Source organism: Diplotaxodon limnothrissa, linkage group LG20 (genome assembly GCF_057381915.1).
Source record: "Diplotaxodon limnothrissa isolate DT_005_m linkage group LG20, D_limnothrissa_male_GT1.1, whole genome shotgun sequence".
In the NCBI taxonomy this organism is placed as follows: domain Eukaryota; kingdom Metazoa; phylum Chordata; class Actinopteri; order Cichliformes; family Cichlidae; genus Diplotaxodon; species Diplotaxodon limnothrissa.
Window position 1 is genome coordinate 2,105,020 of NC_140615.1, and position 20,372 is coordinate 2,125,391.

The window sequence follows — 20,372 nt, forward strand, 5'->3', positions numbered from 1 at the left end:
GAAAAAAGGAGAGAAAATGTAAGTGTTACTGTGTTATTGCAAAGCCTTTACACAGTATATTTCCCCCAGCTCTCCGGCAGATGTGGAACAACTCATAAGTCTAAGTGACAGTTTAAGTTTAAATATACCGTTTAATAAAACAAATTATAATTTCCTGCAACCAGGGGAATGGCTTTATCAGATCAGTTTCACATATTTCTGTACAACTTTGTGACACCAACCATCACAACAGAATAACTAGCCACATAAATACATAGTAACTGAAAAAAAATCATGGGACAATCTGCTTTGAGCAAAAAGGAAAAAAAGTAAATGTCACTTTGGATATGAGGAAGTTCACACCATGGAAGAAAAATATGACTTAGGAACCTAGTTTGATTCTGTTTATTTACAGTTTATTTACAGTTTTTAGGGGACAATACTTTATTTAGAGCTTTTCTTTCACTGTTAGTTGAGGATTTTGCCATTCTTATTTGTGCAGCTTCATAATTTGCAAATTTGTTGAGTGCTTGGATTTCCATATGAGGTGGTTGTGTGGTAAACATTTAGGCACACAATCTGGATTTAGCATAACCAACTTTTAAGATCTTGATCTGTGAAGCTGTCGTACAGAGATATATTGTACTCTAATCCCTCTAGACTCCAGTGACGAAAGTGTTTGGAATGTCAGAGGGGGGTAGGATCATCTGGTATATGCAGCCAAACCAAACAACAGTGTAATAACTTCTCTTTTTGAGCACAATTAGGCAGTCCTTCTGGGTGAGACAGTCATTAAATCCTTAAGTTTAACTATGAATACAGTGTTCCAGGTATTTTTCCCTTTGTGTATTGCATCATGCACACCTGCCTCATAGTCCCCTGCCTATCCCAGGTCTTGGTGACTGGCTGGAATGAGCAGGAGCCGCCTGTCCATCTCTGTCTTCCTGCTCTCCCAGCGCCTGGGGTGAGGCTTCTGTGGGTGGAGATGGTGGGGGATAGGCAGGAGGAGGAATGCTAATGTGAGGAAGAGATGGCAGCACAGGTCTGGGAGAGGTAGGAAGTGGTGGTGGGGTGCCGGTGGTTGCAGATGTGGACCGCTGTGAGGGGCGTGCACGAGAGGTGGCGGGAGAAGCGTGTGTGCTCCGAGCTCGAGGTTGCTCAGCAGGACAGTCACTGATTTGCTCTAGGAGCGATGGCATGTCTCCCTCGATCTTCTCCAGCACAGCAGCCATTTGCTTTTCTATCTGCTCGATCACACTGTCCATTTGCCAATCGCTTGAAGTCCCCCCACTGTGCTGTAGCCCAGTTCCATACCTCCCTACACCTCCTCCACTCGTATACAGGGAACTGTATGGACTCCCATAGCTCCCAGCCATCCCCATAGCCCCAACCTCTGGATTGTATGGTGTGGCATGACGGCCCAAGCTAGCAGAGCTTCCAACTGCATAGCAAGCCTGTCCCGGTGTAGCACCTGCTCTTGGTATACTAAACTCAGCGCTGTATCTATCTGTTCTTCTGGCATTCCTGTCCTGCCTATCTACTGGACTCTCATTGCCCCTGAGCCTAACTTCTAGTCCTCCATCCACCCCTGTACCTGGCCCCACTGCTGGAGTAACTGGCGCCACCACAGACTTCTCAGCCACCGCTTCAGGTACTTGTGTCTGACACCAACTTCCGTCAGTCTCATCCTTTTGCTCGCTTTGTGTGACTGGTCTCTTCAGCGGTGAGGCTGATGCAGCAGCGGATGCTGTGTGTGAAGGTGCATGAAGTGTTGCAGCCATTTTACGTTTGCTGCTGGGGTCGGGGGAGGACGATATGTGTTTTTTGTCAAGATTAATGCCCGAAGTGCTGTCTAATAGCTTTGAGGCCTCAGGGCTCACCGCAGGCGTCTGTTTGAATTCTGGGACAGCTTTATTTTGGCCCAAATTTGCAGCCATTTTCCTGGTTCCGTCACCTGCGCCTTTCTTTGCACCAACCTTGTCAGGCTGTTCCTGGGTACAGTTGGGGACTGCATTTGGTTGACAGAAAAGGTCCTCTACACCTGATGGCGAAGTTCCTACAGATGGGCCTATATGCATCTTTACCTCCTCTTGTTTTTCTCCAGCCTTAACTGTCTCTTTACTCTGGTCCATCCCAGAGGGCATACTCTCAATAGTAACTTCTAAAGACACACTACTTGATGTTACCCCACCATCACTCATCCCTTTCTCTCCCTCATCACTTGTTCCCTGCGAAGCACCCCCTTCACCATCCCCTGCCTCCTCACTGCCCTGAACCTCAGCAGAGCTATCAATCAATGCTTCTGAATTCTTCAGGCGTTGCATGAAGGTGGTGACACGGATTGCTTTCTGCGAAACAGACAGAAGTAGAAGAAAAACAAGAGAAGGATGGTTAGGATGTAAAGAATTAGATTTGCAGTACATTTCATTTTCGTTAAAATATACTTCCTCTTCCCCCCCTGCTAATAAAAAAATACTTTGATAACATAGTTATGGAAAAGCTTAAAAAATAAGCTTCAAGTACAAGCATTTGAGAAAAAAGCCTGTCAACACACCATGATTTTTGCAACTTCGTACTAAGAGCTGAGATATGATTTGTGTGACATGAAGGAAGATTAGTGCCGGTTGTTTACTTCCAGAAGGCTATGACATATTGTGCCCTGGTTTAAATCAATCTCAAGTCTCACCCTCCCCAAGAAACTCCTTGAGTGCTTGCTGACTGGAAAAAGTAATCAAGCAAATGTGTATAAATCCCCTTCTTATAAATGTTACACCGATCTGATTCCTTCTGCTCTACAAACACTGAAGGAGTCAGGGGGGAACGTGTGAGCTTAATAACTGCTAATAAACCAGGGAAACGAATTCCCTTGAATTCTCTGGAAGTGAAAAGCCACTAGGACACAAAAATGCTACTGAGAACAATATCTCTTAACTGAGATTTCTTTGTATTGCTTCAAAAATGATTTAAATGTAACAACAGTATGGGACAATGGGCCAGGATTCACGTAAGAGGAATGCCAGAGGGCCTTACAGTATAAATCACGGCAGTTCATAAGTTCACAGTGGCTAAGAACCCTTATGTCCTTTCCATTTGACCCTCTCCTTATCTACACTAATTTAAATACTACAAACGTAGTGAAGAAGAAAAAAACCTTGTTTCTCTGCTGCTTATCTCACATTTATAGATCTGGATTCATAAACCAGTGCAGATGAGGAGAAGGAAAGGAGTAGAGCAGGCCACTTTGAACATCTGGGTGTAATCCAATGACAAAAGTGGGGCAGAGTGGATGGATCTCTTCTGGGACAGGCAGAGTGACAGTGGGCAGGAACAGAGCTTGGGAAGAGTTTCAACGGCCCCTGACATGATCAATACATCTCAAAGCTGACTTGGGTTTAACATTTAATATAACCTTTTTTCCAAACTGATTTTTATAGAGATAGCTTCTGATAAAAACCTCTTTTTAATTTAAAAGCATATTTGGCTATCAGAGAGACGTGTTATCGAGTCATTCTGGACTAAATGTGAGCTTCTCCCCATGCTCTGCCCTTCCACTGTCCTTCAGAATGAAAAACAATACCTTTAATTCCTGGGAACCACATGGAGAAAGAGAGAAGAGGATTGTTGCTGTTACTTAAGCTGTTAGGTTAGCATTGCCACCATTTTCCTTCTTTGTCTTCACCAGTCTCATCCCTGGATCGCCTTATCAGTTCCACCATGTCATTCACAGACTTTAAACATACCTCTGCTGAGTTGTGTTAGGAGCTAAAAGCACATTAACACCCTGGTCTTCACCTGGTTTCTATCGCTATCGCTCTCCTTTATTTGTTTTGTTTTATTGTTTTTAGTTAACTTTGTGTTACATGTGTGTTGTACTTTTTCCTATGATCGCCAGACATTATTGGAAATAGGTTTATCCATCCGGATGTCTGACCGGCCTGAATATGACAACCAAGGCTTTTTTCCTCCCTATCTGGAACCAATACCACCGTACTGGCGTTCCCTACCACCGTCACCAATACCACCGTACTGGCGTTCCCTACCACCGTCACCGGATCTGCGGAAGCGACGTAGGAGACGGGGTAACCGTGGAGGTCGTCTTGTGAAGCTGAAATCCTGGATTGCTCATTTTCCCCATGAGCTCCGCTGCATCCGCCGCTTTTGTCCGCAACTATTGGTGCCATTGCGTGCCTTGGATCCGGTGGACTCCTGGCTGGTTCCTGTTGTTGGGTCTTTCGAAAATGGTCCAGCAAAACTCTCTCCTCTACGGCATATGCGCTGGCGCGGAGTTGACAAGAAAAATCTTCGACCGGTGGATCTGGTTGCTAATACCTCGGAAGTTTTGGACCCAGTCCCTCTCAGGCTGGGTCTAATAAATACCAGGTCGGTGGTCAACAAGACCTTCATATTGAAGGATTTTTTTCTCTCTCGTGTTCTGGATTTACTCTTCTTGACTGAAACCTGGATATCTCCCGGTGAGTTAAGCGCTTTCATTGAACTAGTACCCGCTGACTGTACCTTTTTTAATGTTCCGAGAGCTTCTGGTCGCGGAGGAGGGCTTGCTGTTGTTTTTAAGGCTCACTTGGACTTGAAGCAGCTTTTCCCTTCGTCTCGCTACACCAGCTTTGAACTCTGTTTATGTAAACTGGGCCACTCGCCTTCGTTGTTATGTGCGATTGTTTATCGCCCGCCGAAATATAACAAGGTGTTCTTATCAGAGTTCTCCGAGTTTCTTGCAGATTGTGCATCACGATATGACCAGATCCTCCTGCTTGGTGATTTTAATATTCACGTTTGCTGTCCGGGGAAGCCCCTGGCCAAGGACTTTCTGGACTTAGTGAACTCTTTTAATTTTGTCCAATTTGTTAGTGGTGCCACTCAAGAACGTGGTCACACACTGGACTTAGTTTTATCTCATGGTTTATCTGTTTGCAATGTACGGGTTGAAGATGCAGTATTTTCTGATCATATGCCTATCTTATTTGATATTGCTCCTTCTAACGCTTTTGCAAATCAGACTGCACCTGCTCGATGTTATCGTGCCTTTGGCTCTGATTCTGCCGAACGGTTTTCTATACTGTTTGACAAATTAATGTCTTATGCCCCTGAGTTGCCCACTGCAGATGACCTACTTTTGTATTTTGATTTTGCTTGTAAATCTGTGCTTGATGTTGTTGCCCCTTTGAGAGTAAGAAAATGTAAATCAAAGACTAATCCTTGGTTAACAGATCATACCCGAGCTATTAGAAGACAATGTAGGAAATGTGAAAGACAGTGGAAAAAAGACAGATTGCATGTCTCCCTGGAAGCCCTAAAGATTAGTTGGAAAAATTATCAGAGGGCAGTTAAGGCCGATAAACACTCCTACTTTTCTCAACTTATTTCGGCCAACTCTCATAACCCTCGTGTTTTATACAATACGATTAATTCTGTACTTAACTTGGAGGGTTACAACCTTTTGCCGTCCTCTGAGGCTATGTGCAATAAGTTTATCACCTTTTTTGTGGACAAAATTGCTAGCCTGAGGCCTCTGATTCCACCTATTGTTGATCCGGCCATGCATTCTCCTTGCTCAAGCTTATTCCCTGCTTTTGCACCGATTTCTCTGCGTGACTTAGAGGAGTTGGTGCTACATGCTAAGCCCTGTGGCTCCCCAAATGATGTTGTTACTCCCCGCTTTCTCCAAAAAGTATTTCCCATCCTTGGACCTTATATCCTGAAAATTATCAATACTAGTCTGTTAACCGGTCAAGTTCCTAGTGGGTTTAAACATGCAGTCATACACCCCTTACTTAAGAAACCTGGCCTTGATAGTTCTACTATGTCAAATTTTAGACCTATCTCCAAACTTCCCTTTTTAAGCAAGATCTTGGAGAGGATTGTACATACCCAACTGTTGGATTATTTGAGCGACTCGCAATTGTCTGAAATTTTCCAATCTGGTTTTAAGCCCTTTCACAGTACGGAGACAGCTCTTGTTAAAGTTATGAATGACATTCTTGTTGCTACTGATCGTGGTAAATATGCTGTGCTTGTCTTATTGGATATGACAGCTGCATTTGACACAGTGGACCACGACCTGCTGATCTCCCGCTTACATCACTGTGTGGGAATTTCTGATCTGGCATTGTCATGGATAAAATCATATCTTTCCGAAAGGAGTTTTTGTGTCAAGCTGGGGTTGGCCGCTTCCTCTGTGGCCCCTCTGCTTTGGGGTGTGCCCCAGGGATCTATCCTTGGGCCATTACTTTTCTCGCTGTATTTACTCCCCCTTGGTGCGATTTTTCGTAAACACGGAGTGTCATTTCATTTGTATGCCGATGACTGTCAGCTTTACTTACCTTTTAGTCATTTGGATACCTCCCCATGTCAATCACTGCTTGACTGTCTTAGCGATATTAAATTATGGATGGCAAATAATTTTTTGAATTTTAATGGTCGCAAAACGGAAGCAATTTTATATGGCCCGCATCGTTCTACTGATTCTCCAGATGTTGATTTTGGTGATTTGACCTCTCATCTGAAAAGTTCAATCACTAATCTTGGTGTTAAACTTGATTCTGCGCTTACTTTTGAAGGTCATGTAAGTGGGGTGGTAAAATCAGCTTTTTATCACCTCAGACGCCTGTCGAAGGTTAAGCCTTTCCTTTCCAAACCCAATTTGGAAACTCTTATTCATGCTTTTATCACCTCACGTCTGGACTATTGTAATTCCCTTTTAATAGGGGTCGGGTCGGGCACCTTGTCACGCCTGCAGTTAGTGCAAAACGCGGCAGCGCGATTTTTAACCGGTAGTAGGAAATTCGATCACATCACTCCGGTTCTGGCTTCCTTGCATTGGCTTCCCATTGATTTTAGGGTTCGTTTTAAGGTCCTTTTATTGGTTTTTAAATCTTTAAATGGTCTGGCTCCTGTGTACTTAACTGACTTGCTGAAGTCACATGTTCCTCCTCGCTCGCTCCGTTCAGCTGAGCAGCTGCTGCTGTCGGTCCCTAAGTCGCGGCTGAAATGCAGAGGAGACCGTGCCTTTTCAATTGCGGCTCCGATGCTCTGGAATAACCTTCCCCTCCAAATTAGACAAGCGTCATCAGTGCAGGTCTTTAAGTCCAGATTGAAAACCTATTTTTATTCCCTGGCTTTTAACTCTGTAGGAAACTGACACCTTCTTATTTATTTTATTGTTTGTAATGATTTTATGGTATTTTTAATTTGGTTGTTGTTTTGATCTGTGTTGTTCAGCACTTTGGTCTGCCTGGTGTGTTCTTAAAGTGCTATACAAATAAACGATGATGATGATGATGATGATGGTTTCTCCTCCAATATGTTTCTGTTGCTATTATTTCCAACTTCATTTAATCTCACATTTACAGAGCAGGAGTGAATACATACCCGCCATTTGGCCTTTGCAAAGTTCTTTTCAAACTGGGCACACACGCCATCCTTCAGGTTCTTTTCTGATGCACCGTTCCCTGCAATCCTGAGACACAACATACAAGTAAATGTAGCTGTGTGCCAAGATTCCTGTTGCTATTGTCAGCATGTACACATAATTACCACTCATGGAAAAGCGCATCTTGCGCTGTGATTCTCAACATCTGGTCCACTTCCATCAGGCGACAGACAAGCTCCTTAGCTGAAAGAGCAATGAAAAGGCAAACGAGGCATCTTAAGAAATCATATATGCAGTCTTTAAAAAGTGAAAACGTTAAAACATTCTGTGCTGTTTTCAGTTTTGCTCTGCAAAATATTTCATGACCATGGCAATTTTGATAAAAAAGTGCCACAAAATGTTTTACCTACTGATGCTCTAAATGAAGTTTACTGATAAACTGTCGTATTAAGAAAGAAAGTGAAGTATCCACTGCCACCATGTGGTGGAGTTGTATACCTGCAGGTGAAATGTCATCCCAGTAAGGAGAATCAAACTCAAAATCCCCAGCAACAATCCGGCAGAAAATGATGCGATTATGCAGATCGGTGTTTTCTTCCTCGGTTTCATCGTAAAAGGGAGGGTTACCCGACAAGCTGCAAAAAAACAAAAAACCAACCAAAAAAACACAGAAAGAGACAGAAGAAGCGTAACTATCCCATGGACAGACCTTATATATATATATATATATATATATATATATATTAGGGGTGCAACGATACACAAAATTCACGGTTCGGTTCGATACTTTGGTGTCACGGTTCGATATTTTTTCGATACAAAAAAAAATGTTCATGCCTTTTTAATTTGTCATTTATTAAAATTATAAATATATATTTTAACACAAAAGTACAGTTTTTAAATTTAACCCTAACCCTTGTGCGTGTTGTTTTTTAGCTCGTCATATTGCAGCCACAGAAATTCTTTTGTCCATGAAACCATAAAGCTGCACTTTCTTTTTGCCTTATAGTCTGATTTGTCATAACTTCTCCGTTTTGTGGTAAGCTTTTCTTTGGCTCTCACTTCTTCACCCTGACCTGTCTTATTTGGCTCAGCAGAACTAAAATATATATCTGTCTGTGAAGGTTCTCAGTCATCCAGGTCATCGTAGTGAAATATATATCCTGCCGCACTCACATAAGCTCAGCGATTCTCTGCGCGATCAACCTCTCACATGTTTAAGCTGCGGGAGATTTCACTTGTCATGTTTGCATAGTAAGCTAACGATTAATAAGACGATGTCAGAGGAATTGGTGCACAAATTATCATCACTCACAGATCAGTGCTGTCGCTCTCTATACACAGTTCGCGCGATTGCAAAGTGAAAGCAAAAAAACAAGCGCAAATTCAAACGCGATTTCAATATGTCACATATTGACAGTGGCTCACCCAATGACATAATTACCCAGCTACATTTCTGAAAGAATGCAAAAGCATTGACATATATTTTTCCTTCCTACAATAGCCCGACAGGCAGGGCAGAGATAGCCCCGGGACGTCGGGCTAGCGATATTGCGAGCCCTGTATCTGATTGAGGAATCACTCATCTTTGGAAAAGAGAGTTTATTACAGAGAAATGGCTCTTTCCAAAATAAAAGCTATACTATCCGCTTCTTCTGGGCTATATTCTCAGCAGCATATTAAACATATCAGGTCTCCATAAGGAGAATCCTGTGCTAACAGCTGTCTAAATGACTCGGCTAAAGTTTGTAGCATGCGTGCTTGTTGTTTTTGTCTTTGCACTAGGATGATGTCAGTGTAAATGTGCAGTCATATTCGTTGTGTTCCCACTAGTGCTTTCAGGTTAATCTCGTTGAAATAACCTTAACGCCACAACACGGCAAATCTCCGTTAACGAGCTACCCTATACAGAGGGGCTAGACGGCCAACACGTTAACGAGCTAACTGCGCTAACACACTAGCTCCCACCCATGTAATTGAGCATTGCATGGCACATCCAACATACTGTTTTACTTTAGTCCATGACTCGCTTACCTTCAGGGTCATACGTCACATGAAAACCAAAATAATTCCAAACGCCAGATCTGAATGAGGGTGGGGAGGTCCACTTCTGTCTCGCTAGCTTGCCCTGCGCTCTTCCTTCTGACCATGCTGTCTGTGTTGAGTGCTCAGTGAATCTGCGTTCGACTACTCCGCCTAGGCTGCACTCTCGAGCCTAGGCGGAGTAGTCGAACGCAGATTCACTGAGCGCTCAACACAGACAGCATCGTCAGAAGGAAAGTTGATAAAATAAATTACAAATTTTTTATTGTTCTTTTTTTTTTCTCCCCTTTGGTTTTCTTTCTTTCTCTCCCCCTCTTTCTTTCATTCTTTCCCCCTGTCCTATCCCACAGTCATGTCTGTCCCGTTTGCAACTGAAAATAAAATAAATTCATAATTATAATAAAGGTCAATCAAATGGACCAATATGATGATCCACTTAAAATAAATCCTCTTGGCATCTTTCTTGGCCTCAAGACAACAATTCTGATGGCTATAGATCCAAACGGGACACAAAAAAAAAAAAAAAAAAAAATTGAAAAAAAATTGTATTGTTCGATACATATGCGTACCGAACCGAAAGCACTGTATCGAACGGTTCAATATCGATACGAATATCGTTGCACCCCTAATATATATATATATATATATATATATATATATATATATATATATATATATATATATATATATATATATATATATATCAAACAAAGTAATCCTGTTAAAGCCTAGTGAGTGTTACATCACAGTGTTTGTAACTAGCAGTGAGACTCACAGTATGAACATGATGACACCCACAGCCCAGCAGTCCACAGGACGGCCATATCGGTGACGAGCCACCACTTCAGGAGCTGAGAAACAGCAATGAATGAAGCAGATACAGAATGTGTGTAAGAGGCAGAGAAATGTCCGAGGATTTTATTTACAAGCCTTCACACCATATTTATGCCTCTAAGCTGCACGGGCAACTTACCTCCGAAGGCTATCTCCAGTTTTAATTCCCTCTTTTTATTTGTTTGCATCATTTCCCCACCAGGGCCACTATTCGCTTCCCTTATTTATTAGTGTAATTACTCAGTTCAGCATCATGAATAACTGTCCTGGCATTTCGGTGAGAGAATCAGGCCAAGGCCCAGTCGTGTACTTCAAGTTGCCCTCACATAAATCTCAGTGACACAGAGAGGAGAGACAGCGCACATGAAATGAGATGAATAGAATAGAAGAGTTTGATTGTTTGCAGTTCTGCTTATGTTTTCTGTCGGTGTACTGGCTGGTTGTTGGGGTTGAACTCTGAATGCTCAGTAGCACAAGTCCTCAGTCACCTGGGGGTGGGCGTCCAGGTACACACCGGCTCACTCCTTGGCGGCCGCTTATCGGGGCCTGGAGCCTGGGGCTCGCTCGGGCCCCTTCGGGGGTGGGGTGCCCCCGGCCTCTCGGCCTGGGGCTCGGTCACTCAGGCACAGCTGGCGGCCGGCGGAGCTCACGGGCGCGTCACTGCAACTCCCCCTGGCTTCTGCTCCGCGGCTGCTGAGTGAGCCCTCATCTGGGACTCTCCTCAGCTCTTACTGGAACAGTGGCGCGGCTGCCCCTCTGTTGGTCTTCCTTGGTCTCTTGTGTTCTGGGGGCCTCTGGATGTCTGGAGTTTTGATCTCCTCCATACCTGCTTCACACCCTGGAGGACGGGGCTGTGGCCCCCCCACACTCCCTAGCAGATCGTTACATGGAGAAACCTTTGGAATACAAGCGCGCTGATCCACACAGGTATGCACACGGGTGTTCACTGCTCGTAGACCCAAATTACACCTTTCTTGGCTGCTACTTCGAAGCACATCTGTCCTGCGTGCTGCACAACAACATTGAATATTTAGTATTTACTGCTGTTTACACTTAGCTAGATTAATGCGATGGTGTTGTGTTTAGTATGTTGCTTTGTTTCTTTTTTTTTTGGTCTTTTTTTGCTTGTTTTCTATTCTTCTCTCAACAGGTGATCCAGGAGATTTTTATTTTTTTTCTCCCCCCCTTTCTCACTGTCCCTCTCCCCTTCTGTTTTTCCTTTCCTTCCTCTTTCTTTCTCCCTTTCCTATCCCTCACTCATGTCTGTCCCGTCTGTAACATCTGAAAATAAAATATAATAAATAATAAAAACAAAGATCGACCAAATGGACCAATACGGCAATGCCACGATGATCCATTTGGCAAAGTAAATCCATTGGGTATCCTTGTTGGTCTTCAGACAACAATTCTGATGGCTAAAGAACCAAATGGGACAGGCGAGAAAAAAAACAAAAAAACAAGTCCTCAGTCACATTTACACAACAGAAGAAAACAAAGATGGGAAAAAACAAAACAGGATAATAGATGGAGAAAAACTGAAAAGAAAATTTGGTTCCAAAACAAAGCCACACACTGTAAAGTGATGTCTGGAGTTACTTACCCAGGTATTCCGGTGTTCCACACGGCTCCGTGATTGGTCCGTTCTCAAATCTGGACAGGTAGAAATCTCGCAAAACTACTTTGTTATGGTTGTTTTCTGTGTAGTACATCAGGTTTTCCAGCTACAGAGAATGAGAAACGAAATAGCATTCCTACACAATTTCACACGTACTAAATGACACCATGGAGTCAAAGAAACGGGCCACTGGTTTAAATATCTGATGGTGGGTATTTTAACAGATCAGGACCAAGTGAATGTCCATCAAATTTGCCAAAACAACTCTTGTACAAATCCAAAGAACTGTCAGTCTTTATGCTCTGTACTATTGGACTTAACAGGAACAATAACTTACAATGAACGATGGTAAATGTACATTTATGTACTTTTTGCACAAAGAGGTCATAAATTTAGTGAGTCTCATGAAAACTGTTGGCTTACACATTTCTGCGAAAATGGATCTCCAAATAATTTAACAGCTGCATAAACTCCAGTATATTCAAGTTCAAAGAGGTGAGACTACAAAACTTCATGCGTGCAAGAAACTATGACTGCAGGTAACTCTTGTATGTAATCAGCAGCTCAGGAAACAAATCTCTCCTGTCGAAAATGAGTACTGGAGCAAAACTAGTTTGCCAGTGAAGATAGATGCCTTTAGGAGCAGTGTGTTTGTGTAGACCAAAGAAAGCTTTTCAGGAGAAAAATCTATTCAGATGGGAGGGATGTGAAACATGCAGTGCATGCAAGAGAGCCCTCAAACATCTCACAACTAAAAGACCTTCAGACAAAACAGTGGTGAAAATTCTTAACAATCCAAAAGGTGATGATTTTAATCGACTTAACTTCTATTTTGTAGGAACTGTAGCATTAAATGTTATCCTGATATGTCGAAAACAGTTCCAGTAAGGTAATAATAACACACAAGGGGTTAATAAGTCCTTGATATCATATAGCTCAAGGCCATTTACTTAAAAGTCATTAGTGGGCTAATCGAGGCAAAACTGACAGCCTTCCAGTGCAAATCATCAGTACAAGAGTAATCATCATTTGATGTCACTTATAGAGGTGTGTAGACCTTTGATTGCAAAGAGACAAATAACTGTGTGTGATCTAAATAGCTGTGATGGGGCATGTGGCTGTGAGGGATCTGTCTCAGAGGCAGCATGCATATAGAAGACAAAAGTGGTCCTAGTACTGAGCCACGAGGGACACTAATTCAAATGGTCTGCACAGGATCAAGTATTAGCTTTGGCCACAGAGAAGATTTTGTTAAATAAGTAAGAATGAAAACAATGTAAAGACGATCCCTTAATCCCAATCTAGGTTTCAAGATGGTCCAGCAAAATAAAGTAGTTGACTCTGCCAAATGTAGCTAACAGCACTAGCAGTGAGCAGTCATCACAAAGATATTCACTAAGATGAAAAGACTTTCTCTAGAACCTTAGATAAAAGAAAAGTTCACAGCAACGCTGCTCTATTCACCTGAATGTTTGTGTTATGATCACAATAGAGGGATTAGGCCAGATTAAGAGGCAATTTAGTTTTTTTCACATCAGGCATGCTTAAGTCAGAACAATAACACTGATAAGTCAACCTGTTAGCAAGACAAGCAAAATTAAGATGTAATGAACCAGCAGATTTAGCAATGTAGCTGGAATATGTGCAACAAATTATCATGTTGTTTCTGGACCACGACGAAGCCAAACCCAAACACACTAACACAAGTATTGGTTTCCCTGTAAGAAGTCATTTCTAGTCCTGCATTTATTTCAATTTCACTTTTATTCGATTTTGATTTGGTTTGATTGGTTTATAATCTGATTTCTGCCCCTAGGTTTAAGCAAAATAAAATTTCATCTTTTACCAGTAGAGGGAGTCTGAAGCCCACGAGATGTTGTAGCTCATTCCTAATGGTTTGATGATGTCCGCTAAAGATATGAATCTCTCTGCATGCGTGTCTGTCACTAGAGATTGTTTCAAGCCATAAAGACAGTGTTTACTCCCGTGGTAACAATGTTATCAAACGTTCAGTCATTACCGGGATGGCAGAAGTATGCTTTTATGTGTCTCCAAAGATTTTGTGCTGACTAAATACTTAATATTGCTTTCTGCTCACTCGACAAAGTTAGTTAGTCACTAATCTATTTTTATCTTTTTATGGTAGTGGCACTCACTACACACACACACACACACACACACACACACACACACACACACACACACACACACACACACACACACACACACACACACACACACACACGCCATAAGACACAGAAAGGCAGTCAGCATGTACCTTCAGGTTCCTGTGAACTATGTTGAGGGAGTGTAAGTATGCCACAGCCTCCAGGACTTGTCTGATGACATTGGAAGCGTCTCTCTCTGTGTAGTTCCCTTGGTCCAGAATCCAGTCAAAAACATCTCCTCCTGTGGCACTGCGTGCAGTCGCACACACACACACACACACACACACACACACACACACACACACACACACACACACATGCACACACACACACACATGCGTGCACACAGGCACAAGTACACGTATTACTAAAAATCCCATGACATGTAAAAGGCTATTTTGAAACACTGTAAACCACTTTCAGTCTTTTTGCAGCACAGTTTCCTTTTATTTACGAAGGATAAACAACCTTCTCTGCTAGGCTGGAGCCAGCACTGCTGAGCAATTAAGAACGATACTATTAGTCATTACCAGTGTTGGTCAAGTTACTTGAAAAAAGTAATCAGTAACTAATTACTGATTACTTTCCCAAAAAAGTAATCCCGTTACTTTACTGATTACTTATTTTCAAAAGTAATTAATTACTTAGTTACTTAGTTACTTTTTAAAAACACGATTTACAACCTGAAGAGGTGATAAAGCGATAGATCTTTCAGCCCAATTCTACTTTTTCTGCATAATCCATCATACAAAATGTAATCAAATGGAAAAGTCTCTTTTTTTTAAACTTGTTTTATTAGTTTTAATCTTTTAACTTTATGCATCAAGCAAAAATTTAATTATATGCAACATTCTCTGACTTGAATAAATTAGTTTAACATTTAAACCTATTTTCTACACATTCCAGCACATAAAATAAAATATTTTTTGTGTTTACACTCACTCTTTCAAATAGATGCAAGTAAAACACAGCAGAAAATAAATAAAGTCAAAGACTCAGCGGTCCTGTTGCTCTATTTTCACCTGTAAAGCAGGACTGTGGTAGGCGGAGGTTTACCCTGGTGCAGGTGTGCCGCGGTCAGTGGAAGAATCCGCGAGTTTCTCTGTGAGTTTCCCATTACGTCGTAGCTACTCGGTGCTTGCTTGGAAGTTTAGGGGTTTTTTTCGCTGTAAAAAGAAGTTTTCTTCCCACGCACAGCGGACACTAATGTTTTTGTAACTTTTTATGGAATCAAACTCAAAGTAAGGTCAGTACTTCCACGCTTTAAACGCTGCACGCTCATACTCTCTCCGCACTGATATATGATCCATTGTTGATCTGCACACAGCTGTTGTCACTAATGGCGCACTCGCTTACGTCACTGTCATGAGACATTCTCGCAATAAATCACGGTTTTAGTAACGCAGTAACGCAGCGTTCCTACGGGAAAGTAACGGTAATCTAATTACCGTTTTTGCAATAGTAATCCCTTACTTTACTCGTTACTTGAAAAAAGTAATCAGATTACAGTAACGCGTTACGCGTTACTGCCCATCTCTGGTCATTACTCTAACATACTTAGTTACATTTTGAGATGAACGATGACAATGATTATCATGTAATGCTTCCAGCAGGAGGTCTGGTGCCTGGGCTAATGTGTGAGCTACACATAAATAGCCCGATGTACACACAAATGACTGCAAGTGCAGTTTGTCTTTCTCTGTTTCAGTAACACGGCATAAATAATGTGTCCACTCTGCTCCAGTCATTATTATTGCTTTCAAATAAAGCTGCAAATATCAAAATGCGCAAGTCACAAGTGATGTGGATTAGGTGAGTTCTAGTGTATCGATCCCAAGCTCTCCACAGAGACTCTCTTGTAGCAGAGCAGTGCTTCAGGAGCACTGAGTAATGTTGAGTGTTACTAAGAGCAAATATCTCATCAAATCTAACACCTTCCCCTGTGTCTGAGGGGAACAACAGAGCACACAGTAATAAGAGGATAGACTCAACTCCTACCCTCGAGCTGCTGGATTTGTGTTACGGCACATGCACAAAAACGACACTCAAACAGATACTGACAATGATGTTAACGCGAGAAAGACAATCGGTGGAAAAGTTCAAAGAAATGCTCACAGCTCCTGGATGATGAAATATTCCTTCCGAGTCTCAAACGTATCTATCAGCTGAAGGATGTTTGGATGGTTTAACCTGGAAGAGGCAAAAGAAGTCACAGGCTGTAGGACGCTACGTGCAAACGTAAGGTGCTAAGGAGTCTGTCAGGTGACTAAATAAAGCAAAAAGCACAATTCACATCTCAGCTTACAATATCAACAAGAATTATTGCACAATTCATTTCACTTGAAAATTAGTATATCCAAACATTCTCTCCTTCTCCTCCTCTCCGCCTTTCTCCATTGCTCAATCATACATCCATCTGTTCACAAACTGATTGCGTACAGTTTCAGAATCATGATTTCGTTCTTGGCAGCCTTGCGGACTTTCCTGCCATCTTTCTTGAGGAATTTCTTGCAGACAAACACCTTGTCTGTTTGTCTGTCCTTTGCCAGGCACAGCTCGCAGAACTCCTTCCTACGCGATAAGAAAAAGAAATGGACAGAAAGACAGACAGACTGAGAACAGCAGAAAGAGTAAATGCTGGAAGAAGGATGAAAGTTTCTGATATTTTTTGTATGAGAGCGCGGTCCAGGAGAGACAGAATAATATTCAAATTAGGGGCACAAAGAGTACACTGGCTGCTTTGGTGAAACTCAGTGAAATAATTTAATTAGGAGGTGAAGCTTTGGATAGAAGGGTTGAAATGGGTCTTACAGCTCCCATCAGCTGGGCGGCATTAGGTTTTGAGCCTTTGGGGCATTCAGTACTTCACCCAAATGGATTCAGGGAAGCTTCGTGATGGAAAATTAAACTGCAATGTTTCACAATGAGAATGAAAAAGAAAAAGCGATAAACACAATTTTAAGAAGCACATGTACAGGCCTACAGCAAAAGCTTTGCACTTAATTCTGACTTAATGTGTTTTTAAGTTTGTGTGTGTGTACATGCACGCGTGTGTGTGTTATATAAAAGATGAGCAGAAATCTCTGAGGCCAGATGCTGATGTTGCCATATGGCCTTTTACACTGATTGGTATTTGTGTGTATGGTTTGCATGCCTGCCTGTGTGTGTGTGAGTTCGTGTTTCTCGAAGGGGTGCGCAGAAGAAAATGGTTCGTTTTCAGCCAGTTGAGCAGCAAACTGATTTTCAGAGGTTTTACGCAATATGTCTAAATATTTTTTGAATAAATAATAGATCCAGTGAATAAACAATAGCCTTCGAACAATGTGTTTCCTGAACTTTTACAATCAAAAATATTGAGACAATTGGCTAAAACGGACAAATTTGTCACATTTGTCTGTTACACACCAGCATCGCGCTGTTACCTTCTGTCATTCCTGCAGTGAAACCTTCTAATATGCCAAACCAAAGCTGTGGTGAGAACTGTCCAGTTCAGAAAATAACTCATGAGGTGAATGAAAACCTTGTGCCTGTGAAATGTTTACAATGGAGAGGAGGGAAAAGAAATCCGTGCATAAAGCTTTATAGCACTCACGCTCGCAGGACTTGTCCGAACTCATACTTGTCTGTGACATCAGATATGGTGTCATACGTTCGCCCATCTCGCAGGGCAAGGCACCCAAATGGCATGACGGCATTCACCTAAAAAGAAACAAAAATGAAAAACGAAGAGAAAGGTCTTTGAGTCACTTCACTATTGGGGTCAAATAAATTATTCTGAAGATGCCTTCAGGTGACAGACAGATAAAAGGAAACGGAGAGGCAAAAACCAGCGTATTAAAGAGGAACAGAGTTACTGATGAAACACTGTGAAAGCTTCCCAGTTGTTGAAGTCAGAAGAGACTGAAGGAGCGTCATTACTATTAGTCTTTAAAATATACAGTACGATGGAGCGCCACAGATACAACCGTGTCAGTTTCAGAACAAATGTGAATGCCGATGCTTCTGGCAGCCTGGTTTATGCCAGCCTTGTCAACAGACCCTAAGCTACCCACTAAGCTTCTCTTTACTCTGCTAAAGTCTGCAGATTCAGTGCAACGTCTGTCAAGTTCAAGTTAAACTTTATTTCTAAAGGGCAGTGTCCCTGCATCCCTGAAGCAGCTGGTTTCTTCACCAATCGCTGGACTGACACCGCTAGATTTTAATGACATAATTTCTTTTGTTCACAGTCTGTCAGTCTTGATATGACACAGAATGACTTTTAATGCTTCCCTTTTATCTCATCGTAACTCCTGCTGCTAGCCTCGCATATACTGCATATAATACTGCACTGGTCTTTTCACCTGATAGTAACTCATACTGTTAACACTGCACATACTGTATGTAATACTGTATATTTGTATATAAAATCTTCTTATCATGTCTACCTTAAAATAGCTTGTGACCCCACAGGAGGTTCCAAACGCCCAGGTAGAATATGAAGGATCTAGATAGTGAATCAGCAATCGATATACCATCTCACCACAGTCCTCAGGCAATCCTCACCCACACCTGTTAAGCACACCATCTACTGTAGGAGACAGATTCCCTGGAAACTTCACTCATGCATCCTCAAGGTCCTTCTCCTCCATCACGTACTGTTACCTGAGCCTTAATATCGAACCTATTCCCATTCGTCGTATAATTTCTATTGTTTCTATCTCCGAGTCTCTTCAATTGAGTTAGGAAATGACGCAGTAGGGAGGGAATGGGACATTTGAGAAGGAGCTTTGATTAATGTGAGTAATTGCATTGAGAGAGCCAGTAATGTAAAGATGACTTCATTGTTTATTGTGTAACAGCGAGAGAGAGAGAGAGAGAGGAATAGCCAGATATATATAACAGGAGAGAAGACAATCCTTAGCAGAAATGGCATTTTGTGGGTGCTAATTTAGGATTAAGGAATGAATATCAGTGACATAAAATCCTCTCTCTTCTCTTTGTGTGCATGACATCACCAGTGTAGATGATAGGGCCAGAGGTGGGTCTGTCCTGTGATGGAGGAGGGGCAGGAAAGTACTGTGTAATCCCAGTGCTGGCCGTAATCTTTAATCTGTACCCCTAATCCAGAGTGCTGGGATACAATGTGTGTATGTGCAGGCGTATAAAAGTGTGTGCCTGAGCAAGTATAAAGGCTGATGCGGGTAAGTCGCAAGTACAGATAGAGGTTTGAGCAGGAGGGTGCGTGCCTGTGTGTACGTATGCATCCATATGTCCATCCTTGTGTGAGTGTAATGGCCCGGTGAGATGGGAGGTATTTAGTGGTGAAAATGCACAGTACTGCCAGAAGATTATGTAAGCGCAACAACAATCCCATGACAAGGTCCAGGACGGTGAAGGTGAAGCTGGCATGAATGGAGCACATCCATCCCTCTGGGAACAAAGTGTACCCGCTGAAATAAAGTAAAGGCTGCCAAGCCCCAAGTATTATTCTTCAGAAGGGTCAGGAAATGGGTTTGCCAAGAACTTTGAGATGCTACGTTTTCAGCCCATCCCTTTCTTGCTCTGTCCCCATCTGCAGACACTATACACACTATTAAAATAAATCTGTTTCTGCCTTTACACTGGCATTAACGTTTTTAAAAACTTTTCCTCCAGTTTGTTTAACAGTTGGTGTCGGTTTAGTTGAAACTTAAAATGAAGCACTTCACTTCTTTGTGTGAAGTACAAATTCCCAGAGGGTTTGAAATGTGGATGGCCTTAAAAAGAACACTAAATAACTGTCTGTGCTTTCCATTTGGAGGGATGTAATCAGTCCAGGGTACTTTCTTTCAGTTACAGTGTATCTCACCTTTTCTCTCCTTGTGCCAACAGAGAATGTTTCTCAGACTGCCATAAAAATCAGAATCAGAATCAGAATCAGAATACTTTATTGATCCCTGGGGGAAATTATTTTTTGTTACAGTGCTCCATTTTAAACCAACATTAAGACAAGACAGACAATACACTAACTAAGAATAGTACAATATATACATATATATACATACATACATACATACATAAGTCACTCATAAATAAATAGTTGGAAAAGAAACACCGTACCTGCAGAATACTGAGTCAGTGCGAGCCTCGAAGTTGACGAGGAGTAGGAGGAGATATATGGAGGATATGAGGAGAATGGAGATGAGAGGGAAGGACTGGAAAAGATGGAAGACGAGGGAAAAGGTGAGAAATAATGGGAACAGAAAAGCAAAGTGAAAAGTGCACTGTGACTAAGTGGAAAGGTGGATAGAGAAAATAGTGTACATGAGAACAGAACAAAGTGTGAAACACAGAACTGCAGAGGCAGACTGAGAGTACCTATCAACCT

The 20,372-nt window shown here is 42.0% G+C and overlaps 1 protein-coding gene across 2 annotated transcripts; it reads right to left on the reverse strand.

The window, feature by feature from the left end:
* Nucleotides 1-848: 848 nt before the first annotated feature.
* camkvl (CaM kinase-like vesicle-associated, like) lies at nt 849-17,713 on the reverse strand. 2 transcript variants are annotated; one of them, XM_085344649.1, is made up of 11 exons: nt 17,619-17,713; nt 16,466-16,597; nt 16,142-16,216; nt 14,137-14,275; nt 11,844-11,964; nt 10,185-10,260; nt 7,865-8,001; nt 7,531-7,609; nt 7,366-7,453; nt 3,557-3,565; nt 849-2,327 (listed from the first exon to the last, which is right to left on the reverse strand). In XM_085344649.1, the coding sequence occupies exons 1-11, from the start codon at nt 17,711-17,713 to the stop codon at nt 849-851; spliced, it is 2,430 nt and encodes an 809-aa protein (XP_085200775.1). The 2 variants fall into 2 exon arrangements, with proteins under 2 accessions (XP_085200775.1, XP_085200774.1); XM_085344648.1 differs by lacking the exon at nt 3,557-3,565.
* Nucleotides 17,714-20,372: the final 2,659 nt, after the last annotated feature.